The sequence below is a fragment of the Eupeodes corollae genome, chromosome 1 (assembly GCF_945859685.1).
Source record: "Eupeodes corollae chromosome 1, idEupCoro1.1, whole genome shotgun sequence".
In the NCBI taxonomy this organism is placed as follows: Eukaryota; Metazoa; Arthropoda; class Insecta; order Diptera; family Syrphidae; genus Eupeodes; species Eupeodes corollae.
This window is the reverse complement of record NC_079147.1, coordinates 34,423,399-34,436,567: the sequence shown is the minus strand read 5'-3', so window position 1 is coordinate 34,436,567 and position 13,169 is coordinate 34,423,399. Positions and strand designations below refer to the sequence as shown.

The window sequence follows — 13,169 nt, the reverse complement described above, 5'->3', positions numbered from 1 at the left end:
AGTCATAGAAGTTGTTGTCACTGAATAATTTATTCTCCATAACCAAATATTGCAAACCACCTTAAGACTCATTTGTTGGCAAGAAACTTAACTTTCCTCCGTGCGTCGTCGCGTCATTTTATTTTTGTTTCCGCAGCAGAATATAAAAATAAATAATAAAAAAAATCGTCTCTTTTTCGCATATATTCCATGTTTGGGTTTCTGCAACTTCCTTCCTCATCATGACTCATTCGTGCTTCACATTAAAAATTCCCCTTATGTGGTAATGCCTTTGCACGTTTATATGGATATGGATGTTCTCCCTTTCTTTATTTATATACATACCAACTAAATTGATGTTTTGTAAAACATCCCCTTTCTGTTTCTGTCTTCATCATAGGACACTGACAGTCCTGTTCTCCTGATTATTCATGACTCTTAGTCACACATCGCACAGGCTAACAGTCAGGCAGGAAGCGCACAAAATAAGTATACAAGTACGGGTATAGATGTTAGCCTCTGATTCCAGATACAAGAACAGGACTCGTCGTTAAATCCTGCCCGCACATTCCATTTTCCACCATCAGGAATTTAATTTTAATTAATGAAGCAGAAGGAGCAAAGTCAATGTGCTTTTTTCCAATAAAAATAATTCCTCTCTCGCTCTCTCTCGGAGAAGTAATTTTCAAACCCTAATGTGAACAATTACGACTTAACATAGAGTAATATAGTGGTTGTCTTTCTTCTGGAGTGTTCCTATAATCGTTTCCGAATATTTCTTTCCCTATTCAGTTCTGATGGTGACCCTTTATATGAAATCATTTATCCTTTTAAATATTAATCATCATTCCTTGGAAATAAATTCTCAAAGTTAGTGAACATAATAAAAAATTTATCGCAATGAGGATAGAAGAATGAAATGATTAAGCTTTTAAAGGTGTTGGTGTTTTTTTTTTTTTGGTTGACAGGTTTGGTTGTAGGTCAAATGGCGCCCGAGAGAAAATCAGTTAATTTTGTCTAAGGAATTTTGTCTTTCTGAACACAAATACTAACTCGGAATTCTATAAAAAACCATAGACTTTTGGGGTATTTGGGGTATTTGTGGTGTTTTTTTTTAAATGGCGCCCGAGAGAAAATCTAAAATTGCAATACTTTGGTGAGATTTTAAGGATTTTGACTCTTAGCACACAATTACTATCTCAGAATTCTTTAATTTGCTCATATTTTAAAGATGTTGATGTTTTTTTTAATGGATTCCATTTTAGGCAAAATGGCGCCCGAGAGAAAATCAAAAATTACAACACTTTGGTGATATGATTTTTTTTAGTATTATTTTGACTTTTTTAACGAGAAAACAATCTTAGAATTGCTTCATTGTTTGGTTCGGATATTTGAGGTATTTGTGTTTTTTTGTTGGGTTCGATTTAAGGCAAAATGGCGCCCGAGAGAAAATCTAAAACTGCAACATTTTGGTGCGATGATTTTTTAAAACGAATTTTTGATTCTTTAAACACCAATGCGATCTCAGAATTTCTTAGTTGGCTCGGCCTTTGTAAGCGGGATCGGTTTAAGCTAAAATGGCGCCCTTTGGTCAGATAATTGTTTTCTATCGCAGAAATCCCTAATTAAGTGCATTTTTTGACACATTCAAGTGTGAACATATGACTCTTTTTTTTCCAGAGGCAATCGTCTTTTGGGCGCTCTAACAAATTTGTCACCCCTGGAAATACCTTACTTCTATACTTCACAATATAATCGCTCCTTGCGTCTTATTGTGTGTTGTACACTGAACACTTTATATACATAGATAGGTCTGTTTCTTTATTCTACGAAAGGACCCATTCCTACATATTTATAAGGCTAGACAGTTTTTCAAGAAGCATACCTTAGTCAACAGCAGGGAAAAGCTAAGAAGGAAAATAAGTTCGCATTTAATGTATAACAATCGGTCGATGGTGAAACACCGCGTACGCGTTCCGCCATTGCGGGAATATACCTAAAGAAAAACTAAAATTGGATTTTTCTTTTTTTTTAAGGTCTTTTCGTTTTATTTATTTACCAAACTTATAATAAATTTGTACTGAATCGCTCTTGAAATCTGTTTGTTTACTTTTTCGTCTTTCGAAGTGATGATGACTTAGGCCGGGTGTGTGTTGCGTTTTTTCAAAAACAAAAAAGAAGATAAATTAATTTATGAAATTTTTCTTTAAATACATAAAAATATCCACACAATATTCGTGATAAGAGTGAAACTACATTATTATTTCATTTAAAATTAAAAAAAGAATCAAACAAAGAAACAAAATATAAAACGAAGAGTGGAAACTCTATCAAGATTAATGAACCTGTCTTCAGTTCTGGATCTAATATTAGAAAGTATAATTTTATGTGTCTCTGCTTGGCTGTGTCTGTCTAAACTTATAGTGCAACAATAGCTTTGATGTTCCCCTTGTTAATAGAGAGACATATTACAGACTTGCCTTGGGTTTATCATATGTGATTAACTTATGAAATTGATTTTTTTTAAATGAATACAAAATAAGAGCATGGGAATGAGATTAAAAAAGCAAACAAAACAAAAAGAAAATTATTAACATTTGTGTCTTCTTTAATGTGCAACATGTTTCCGAATTTTAAATCGGAAATGATAACTACGGCCATTATGTTTCTTTTCTTCATATTGGCACACTAATGTATGTACATAGATAAATTTAGAAATAATTAAATTGTTGGGTTTGGAAGAAGGAGGGTGCCTATTGACGAACTTCATCTTTTTTAAGGCTTCATAATCTCTATAGAAAATTAAGTCTTCTCTGTAATCTAATATAAGTAATGGAAGTTCTCTGAACAAATTTCGTATACAAAAATACAGCTGCCAATCGAAGTGATACATTTATTTGTAATAATTTGTATATTTCGTGACCGTTTTCTATTAAACTGTAGGTCTTATTTATCTTAACCATTATGATTTTACGACTTTAATTTAAATTGAGATGAAAATAGATATTTGAAAGTTGAACTCTGTTTAAAGACAAGTTGTGGTTTTAAGTTATTTGTATCCTTATTAATAAACGCAAATCAAATATTAATTGCCATTCCGGGTAAAAAATACTTTGGGTACCTATAAATCAAAAATCTGTATTCATTCTTCTTAAGTCATTTTTTTAACTTTCCAGTTTTTGGTGAAATGTTTAAGAGTGCAGAAATTGAGGTTTTTTTGTACTAAATGGTCACTCGAAATGGTTTTCACTTATCCATGCAATATTCCAACAAGATCGTTATCGTTCCGGAATGTCGATCGACGAGCTCCAATTTTTTGATTTTGTTGACGTTTAGTGTAGTACTAAGATTAAGTTTATGCTGATCGTCCTGGCAGTGCCTCGTTTTCAATGCCTTTTAAATTACTTTTACCGCTGATAAACTCTTAATTTACATTAATTTTATTAAAAGAAGGTTTTCTCCAACATTTTTAACATTTCAACAGCAAAAATTTTCGACAAAAAATTTAATGTAAACGATTTGTCGAAAATTTAAAGAGATTATAAAAAAACAGATTTCACTTTTAGGACGCGAAAATGAATATTTTGACGTTAAGTAGTAGTGCAATAGCATTGCCAACTTACTTACTTAATGTGGAGCTACAGTCATGTGGCAACTATAGCTTCACAAAACAAACTTCTTCATCTAGCTCGGTACCTAGCAAGACGTTTATAGCTCCGCAGTTGGTTGAGGTCACTTATCACTTGTGTGCGTCACCACGTCTGCGCCATCTTAGAAATGATAATATTTTGCCATATTGAAATTCCAAAAAAGTCCCGTTATTTTTGGTCAAAGAGGCAATTTAACTTACTTGCCAAAAATTGGAAATTAATACGAAGTTTTGCAGGTGTAGTTGAGGTTCGATCAGGGTTATATATTTCGTAGTAGACAATCATTGATCCTTATAGCCTTTTCAAACCAAACCTAAAACCGGATTTTTGGCAAAATGTTTTCAAAAACCGATTTTCGGGTTTCACACCGAACATTTACACGTTTTCTTTTGACATTTAAATTTGTTTAACACCGGCGCACAGTGGTAAAAGTGGGATTTATAGGTGGACATTGCTTCTAAGCTCTAGAAATACTATTGGTTTTGGTTTCTAATATTGACGATATGTTTGCAAGTTACTCGAAATATGTTTTGCAGATTATAATACTAGGACGTTTTGGGGCAACCGTGTCGTAGCCCTTTATTTACTGTCCGATATGCTTATACTATAGGTAAAAAAAAATAAATAAAATAAATAATAAAACAAATGTGATAATTATTTTGTATTTAAATTAAAAACAAATCTTATCAGTTTTACACAACTCAATCAAAAATGTATGTAGGTACAAAAAAAGGAAAACAATATAGGTACTCTAAGCAAAATATAAACTTGAACTTTAACACTTAAAATTTTTGTGTGCAGTATTTTGGATTGAATGTAAAAATAACACTTTTTGCAGGTTTTTAAAATTTTTAAAACTTACAAAATCATAGCTTCAAAAATCTCTGGCCGATTTTGATAAGTGATAGCTCATTACACTCCACATTAAAAAAAAATAAAAAAACGAAAATTAAAACTATACCAACAAAGAAGTTCAAGAAAATAGAAATTAAAATGTTGCTTAAAATTTCTTCAAAGTCTAAAAAACGTGAAAAAAGTCTAATTTTTTGATTCAATCCAAAAAATCTGCACACAACTTTTAAATTATAACGTTCAAGTTTATATTTTGTTTAAAATACGGAAGTTTTTGTTTTCAAAAATGAAATCAAAAATCTTAAATCGATCTAAAAGTTACTGAGTTAACAAATTTTGAAGCATGAAAAGTTAAAAAAAACGGTTTTTGGACAATAAATTTAAATTTGCATTAAATGATGTACTCAGTCATACCTACAACATTCACTAGGTCACATCATAAGAAGGTGCAATTTGTTTTATTCTGCAGAACAGTCTAATAGTAGCATTAAATCTTCAGAGAAACTATCACCGTTTTTTTTCGCATGTATCATAGCGCTACTATCATTTCTTGATAATGTTGAAATGTAAGGATCAGATGAATAGAGAAGTGTGTGAAATAAATCTTCCATTGTACATTTTCTGTTGAATTTTCTCGTGTGGTGTTCTCTATATTTTCTCAAATCCTTATTTCTTGCTTCGAGCGCCTCTTCGGACATCATCCCGATTGCCATGGAACAGGACTGGATAACTTCATGAGAATGAATCAACAGTTTATGCACGCTTGCTGGCATTGGATACCAGGGATATAAATTAACGTATAACTCAGCGGTCTCTCGGGTATAAGTCGAAAAACGTTCGATATTAATTGAAAATCCACTGGAAATAGCCTGAAGAATGTTCATCAATTTTATAAATAAATATAGAAGACTTTGCGACTTTTTTATTGAATAAATAAAATAAAGTTTGAAGAACTAAAAAACAATTTTTGCTGATCTAAAATACATCTATGTTCAAGTACATTTGGGAAGATAAATGCTGTAGATTTGAGATCAATACAAAAGTGTTTTAAGTTGTTAAAACTTTATTTTGTTTATTACCTGAAAAATGTTGTTAAGCCGTTTAAGTAATTCTTCATTAACTCCAGTGATTGATGCAATAAGAGTATAATTTTGAAAAAAACGAGCTGCAGTGTTTCCATCATTTGTCGAGCCGAATCCTTGTTTTACAACATCAACGAGTAATCCAGTTTTTTCTCTTATCTGCGTTTGAACTTTTTCTTTGGTATTTTTGAAAACTGCTTGTTGGTCTTGATCTTTCTTTAAAATACGCCATTTACATATATACAACCGATATGAAATGTTGAGGCATAATTCAAGGCATCTTATATAGGCGTGAAGGGATGAAACCCCAAAATCGTATTGAGCTGTATCCTTAGGTCGACTATAAATTGACGGAAGATCGTTCATTATTTTTGGAGTAGCTCCACATATGCTGCACGTCTGCACAGACTTGCCTGTGTACGCACTTAATGTCTTTCCGTCAACCATTGTCATTTTAAGGTCATAGTAAATTCTTACATTTGAGGTTCCAACATTAATTATTGTGGGTTTTAAGTTCGCTATTTGTATATCCATTGCCGATGTCTCTTTTTTAATGAATTCAATAGTCTCCTTTTGAAAGATAATTTTTACTGGCCTACAAAACCGTGGGGAAGATGATTTGTTGTTGTTCCAAACGAGCTGGTCTCCATCATGTGTTTTTAGTTGGAGTGGTACAACACAAATTGAATAGATTGTGGTGTCCACTGGGCTACTTACACCTTGCTCTAGGTTAGTAATTTCTTCTTCGTCCTCAAAGTATTCCACTGTTACTTCTTCTCCGTTACTTACCTGATGTACCTTTTCCTCAAATCTCTGTTTGTACATTGAGTGTCCAGAACTACCATCGCAGCCCCATTTGCAATACAATGTTAAATCCGATTTTAAATCACTTCTTTTTAAAACTTCTTCTAAGGCCAATGCGACTTCCGCGGATGTGTCCGTTATTTTAATCAAATTTTCGGCCGGATAACATTTTTTTTTTGCATCCAAAATTTTTGGGTAAGACGGATAAATGGGGGACAAACGATCTTTGGCTCCTTTTTGCATAAGTATGTAAGAAAATTTTGAAAATCGTCCTTGAACATACAAAGAAAGAGCCTCTTCTGGAGTATATCGTTCTGGAGAAGATTTTTTAGTCAAACAGGATTTTATTATTTTTGTTGCCCTGTCTGGTGAATTCTCCGTTACTTCTTTCACCAGAGAAGAAGCATTGCGCTTTCCCATAGAGTAGAGGCTGAGAGAAGTAGCATATGAAAGCTCTTCATATGAATAATTATCCACTAAATGTTGTATCCGTCTCTTTTTTTGTTTATCCCCTAGCCGCTGGAACTTGGGACACTCAAATTTAAATCTGGCTCTGTGTCGAGGCTCACATTTCCACCAAGCCACTGGGAAAATTTCGTTATGAAATTCTTTTTACTCCAGTGGCATGTAACCCATTTCTCACGCATTTTCCGTAAGAACACATTTACTTTGACCATTAAAAGTTCTTTTATATGCTCATCATCAATACCTTTTAAAATTAATTGTGCCCTTACATACTCCCGAACAGCAGCATCCTTTTCTTGGGAAGTTTGCTCCACCCAGACGTCAAAAAGCTCTTTTCGCTGAAAGGACATTTTTCTTGAAATTCGTGGTTTCTGAAAGCGGATGGTTCTATATGGTTTTTAATTTTTACTGCTCCTGCAGTCAGCAAACTCAACAACAAGATAGTGAAAACCAGAAAGTGGGACTAGGTGGAAAAAAAAAGTTGCCGCTCATCAAACATTTTTTTATAGGTTAAGTTTCAAAGATTCGAGTTGTTGAGTGTACTAGGTATACATTTTAATTGTATCAGCTCGAATGCTTTTTAATATAACTGTACTTACCTCTGCTAAGATTTTCTGAGAAAAAAAGAAATAGTGGACTTCCAATATAAGGCATACACACTATATTAAAATTACTTATTTATTCGTGGGGTCGTGTAATCAACTTTTTGTTTAAAAGAAAGTACCGTTTGTACACGTGCTATTGTCTCAAACCAGATAATTTTTGTTGTTTCTTACTTGTCAGCCATTTCTAATAATAGAATAAAGTACAGTTAGTCAAATTGTTGTCTAAGATTTTTTTCCAAATGTCCACCTAGATTGTGCATTTTGACCACTGTGCGGCGGCGGTCAAGTTTTATATTGATGAAAACATTTGTCAGTAAAAAGTTTTGTTCTTCTCAAATTATTTGTGAAAATAAATTTTGATTTTAACGTAACACTAGCTGAAGTGGGTGAAATGGGCTCAGGACATGAACCAACAAGAACTACAAGCTCGCTTAGCTGCAGCTGTCCTCTTAGTAAACTTCAACCGGTCCAAATAGTTCACTAAGCAAAAGCTAATTGTGTAGAAAATATATCATAGAATCAACGACATACAAAACTTTTACAATAAAACGTCCTTTTATTTCCCGCAATTTTGTCTGTTGCCACGTAGCTCCCCCAAAGTTTCTTTTTTTGTTTTTTTTTTTCTCGTCCATATTCTGTAAATAAAAAACAAAAAGAAATTATTCTTATTTTTAAGGAAATTGTATAAATAATATTACTTACCACGACCATATATATTTCAAAATGAAATTATTTGTTTTGACAGCAGCCATCAGCTGTTTTGTTTACATTAATTTGAGCGCTGAATGTTTCGGAAGGTTTGTTAGTTTTCGAGAGGTTTTATATAAGAATTGTGGTTTACGAAAACTTGTGGTTTACCAAAAATGTATGGAAAAACTTCAGTTTTCGATGTAGATTTTCGGCGAAAACCGATAATTTCGCGAAAACTGTGTTTTGGACTTGGTGTCAAAAGCCTATTAATCAGTTTGCACAACTGATACTAAAAAAATTGTTAATTTAATTGTTACATTAATTAAATTTAAAATCTTAGTAGTTTCCTTCAACTTTTTATTTTCTAAATAGAATAGGTGTTTTATATAAGTAAATAAATTTCTAGGTTGTTGTTGAAAAAGTCAAATTTTAAAGAATTATTGATTGTTTTTAAAAGAGAGCCATATCATAAGTCAATAGCACACATTCATGTGAGTCAATCTTGACAGTTCTCACTTATGAGTGAATTTCAACAAACATTTTCGATTTTCAAATGGATTACTTTAAAAACAAAGTCATGAGTATCATAAATACTTTTACAATATAACTCCTGTATTGATTACTGTCGAGTTTGACGTTAATGTAATTAAATGATCGAGCTTCTGGTTTCGAGTATGATACTAAATTTAGAAGCAAAATTGTACGTTCTTGTTCGTATCAATTTTGCAGAAGGTTTCCTACTTGCCAAATAAAAATGGAATTAATATACAAAACAAAGACATCTGTCAAGTTTGGCGTTCGAGTGAGTGAATGTTTCTGTCGCTTGGACATATTTTTTTATAATGTTGGAAGGTATTCAATGCCTATTTTGCTCCATTTTTCTTGAAGCCGTTGCTTTATTGAAGAGACAGATTTTCGCAAACTCGACGGTCCAATTCATCCCACAAATTCTCGATTGGGTTAATTTCTGGAAATTGTGAATTGATGAATACTAAATTTCCCAAGCCTCTTGCCGAAATGAAACCCTAAACCATTATGTGCCCGCCTCCATGCTTCGCTGTTTGCTTTGTGTTCCTGCTTTTAAGCACTTCACACACCATAACTCTTCCATCCAATCCAAAGAAGTTGTACTTACTCTCGTCAGCAAATATTACATCATCCCACCAAGTTGCATCCTTATTTTTGTGTTACCTCGCAAATTTGATCCGAATTTGCCTGTTGCGCATTTAGCATATTTCACCTTTATTATGGTGAAAAATAAAAAGATTTTTTGTTCAAGGCTTGCATTTTTTCTTTGCGCCTTATGATTAACTTTTTAAATAAAACCAAACGATCTTACACTAAATCATTTTAAAAATGTTTGCAAACGTCTAGTCAACGCTTTCTTTTACGGTACTCTTGAATAGACAAACTGTCAATCGGAGCAAATGTCAAACTCAGCAAAGAAAACAAAAAACTGAATATGAATATGAATGAAGCGTTTACATGTGCTAAGTGACAGTGCAGTTAACATAAAGAACCGTTCTTACGAGAGTTTGAGTCATTGGTTGGCCACAGGAAACCAGCTCCCGTCAAAAATAATAATTTGGGTCGCTGTGACTGCGAATGGCCGCTCTCAAATTTTATACATTGAGGAAAATATTCTTGAGGCTGCTTTAAAGCCTGGTGCAGACAAACGTTTCCCTCGCAGATATAAAACTTTTTAACAAGACTCTGCAGCGTGTCAAAAAGTGCGAGTTACCCAAAAATGGTTGAAAATTAACGTTCCTAACTTCAATTAGGATAATAAGGTCCGAATAGCAAATACAAAGCAAGACTCTGAAGAAAGCTATTGTACGTGAGTGGGATATTCGTTGTTTGACCGTCTTAGGTAATATTTACGTTAAAAGATGGACATTTCACACCGAAGTGAATCGATTCTGAATTTTTGACTGTTTTCACAAATTATGTTCATTTGAAATAAATGAACATCATTTTCCAAACCGAATTTATGGACTTTTGAAAATGTTATAGTGCCGGATTTAATATTTTCCTTTGATATTTACGGAAGTTTTTTTATGAAAAAAAATTGAAGAAATGAAAAGTTTCTAATTAGGTTTCCGAGATTTATATTTAAACATTTTCTTCTTCTGATAATAGTTCGATGCCGAAAGTTTATCGACAAGTTGGTAGATGAGCAAAGGAATGGTATTTGTTCAATGAAGCGCTAAATTTCGATTACAGCATCGAACTAGTGAATGAGTGGCCTTAGAGCTTTACCTTAACTTTCTTTATAATATTATCAATCAATTGATTACGATAACAATCATTTGAGACTTTATGCAGTCTTTGCCTTCTCATGTTTTGAAGTCGTTTTATTCTTTTGAAATCTTTGAATTCTTTTTGCATTCGATAGTCAAACTTATATATGCAAAGACTTCGAAAGAAAGCCTTTAAGTGACTGCAAATTTTTCAAAAGAATGCAAAGACTTCAAGTGAATGCAGAGAATGTATGAAGTCTCAAACTATTGCAATCAATTGATTGCAATCAAATGAATTTAAAAACAAATGATTTGCATTTTTTTAAGGTCAATTAATTGTTGATTTCAAAATTTTAAATCTCAAAATCTACGTGAAATCAATGGATGTAATCTTTTAGATGCATTCAATAAATGATGAATAATGATTGCATTCGCAAAAGATTGCATTCGCAAAAGATTGCATTCTTTCACAAGTCTGAGTATAATTACTACTGATTTATTGTAGATTCCTTTCAAGACTAAGGGCAAAGTGGGCCATAATATAAAATAACTTACCTTAAATCTAGTTAAAAATATGTATTGTCATGTGTAGTTAGTTAAGTTATGCTCTTGTAAACCCTCCTAAGATTGTCAATAACATTTATATCAAAATATTTATAATAACAAAAATAATAAAAACATTCAATGATTATATAAAATATTTTTCTTTTTTTTTAAACTTAAATAAATTACTAAAATTTGGAACAACTTTTTACAATTTTCAACAAACGGATGCATAATTATGTACAATTAATTAATTGTGTTTACTATTTTTGTCCTTTCCTTAATTTTTATATAATTTTGGAGAGGGGATACAAGTGCAATTTAGTTGTTAATATTATTGTTTTTCTTTAATTTTCTTTTTTAATTTAATTTTCAATTTAGACTTGAAAAGAAAAAAAAATCTAGAAAATTTTTAACTTTTATTTAAATTACAAAAAAAAAGTTAATTTTCTTTACTCACGTATCCCCTCTTCAAAATTTATTTTCAGACTTGATTTTGTGTTTCAAATTCCGTCAGATACAGATTGCTCAAACAATACTGAGACAAACAAATAAAACATGTTTCGAGTCATTTTATGACTTCACTTTTATCTCAAAACTGATGTCGAAGATTCTTAAATATTAAATCATTTTAAGTATCACTTAAATAAAAACACAAAAGTATAAAACAAAAAATCAAAAACATGGGTGCCAATGTGTCACAACTAGAACGAGAAATAGGGAGCGAATTATTCCCCCCGAACGAACGATATTTCGGCCTTGTTAACTTCGGCAACACATGTTACAGTAATTCGGTGTTGCAAGCCTTATATTTCTGTAAGCCATTCAGAGAGAAAGTTCTGGAGTACAAGGCAAAGAATAAACGCTCCAAGGAGACACTCCTCTCGTGCTTGGCCGATTTGTTCTATAATGTTGCAACCCAAAAGAAAAAGGTCGGTTCAATTGCCCCGAAGAAGTTCATTGCCCGCTTGAGAAAGGAAAAAGAGGAGTTCGACAATTATATGCAGCAAGATGCCCACGAGTTTCTGAATTTCCTAATAAACCACATAAACGAGATCATTCTGGCGGAACGCAATACGGGCAAGGGAAAGAACGGAAACAACAATGGAACAACAAATGAAGGTCCCACCGAACCCACCTGGGTCCATGAGATTTTTCAAGGCATTCTAACCAGTGAGACGCGTTGCCTGAACTGTGAGACAGTGAGCAGCAAAGACGAGAACTTCTTCGATCTACAAGTCGATGTGGACCAGAACACGAGCATCACCCATTGCCTGCGATGCTTCAGCAATACAGAAACGCTTTGCAGTGACAACAAATTCAAATGTGACAACTGCTGCAGCTACCAAGAGGCTCAGAAGAGAATGCGCGTCAAGAAGCTGCCAATGATTCTTGCCTTGCACCTTAAACGTTTCAAGTACATGGAACAGTTTAATAGACACATTAAAGTTTCACATCGAGTGGTGTTCCCATTGGAACTGCGTCTATTCAACACATCTGATGACGCTGTGAATCCTGACCGCCTGTACAACCTTATGGCTGTTGTAATCCATTGTGGATCTGGGCCAAATCGTGGCCATTACATAAGCATTGTCAAAAGTCATGGCTTGTGGCTGCTGTTCGACGATGATATGGTCGATAAGATCGAAGCTTCAACAATTGAAGATTTCTACGGACTTACCTCAGACATTCAGAAGTCCTCCGAGACGGGATATATTCTCTTCTATCAGTCAAGAGATTGTGCGTCATAAAACCATTTTATAGGTTTATTGTTTATGATTTGTAGTTTTGAGTTAATTTTCTTTTGTTTATAATTTGTTTGATTTGTTTAAATTTAAAAGTTTGTTCTCTTGGAGAAGAAAAAAAAAGTAATTTCAAAGTAAACTGGAGGGTTTACCTTATTTATGCAGCTCATTTATAATTTTCAAAATAAAGTAAATAATACTATTTGATGTAATGTTGTTATAAATATTAAATATTATTATTGATTGACTCTAATAGTAGTTTTCGTTTTGTTTAAATATTCTACATCCGTTAATTTCTTCTTAGAGTGATATTTGTAAACCATAATTAAATCATGTTTATGTTAAGTCTAATCTATCTACTTACCTATTTCAATTTATACAAGTCATATTATAAAATATTTAATGTGTTTTTTTTTATTTTTGTTTCAAATATATTTACGAATGGAAACTAAATTTTTGATGATTGTAAACAATAATTTTGTTTTCTTTCTTTTCTTTGTTGTGTAAAATCCTA

The 13,169-nt window shown here is 32.6% G+C and overlaps 1 protein-coding gene across 1 annotated transcript in view; it reads left to right on the top strand.

Moving 5' to 3' along the window:
- The window catches only part of LOC129954083 (ubiquitin carboxyl-terminal hydrolase 46), a 90,820-nt gene extending 77,916 nt beyond the window's left edge, over positions 1–12,904 (top strand). Inside the window, exon 3 of the mRNA XM_056067752.1 lies at positions 11,399–12,904. Coding sequence (XP_055923727.1) covers positions 11,594–12,661 — 1,068 coding nt within the window. The 5' untranslated portion in view covers positions 11,399–11,593 and the 3' untranslated portion in view covers positions 12,662–12,904. The remainder of the gene's footprint in view (positions 1–11,398) is intronic.
- Positions 12,905–13,169: the final 265 nt, after the last annotated feature.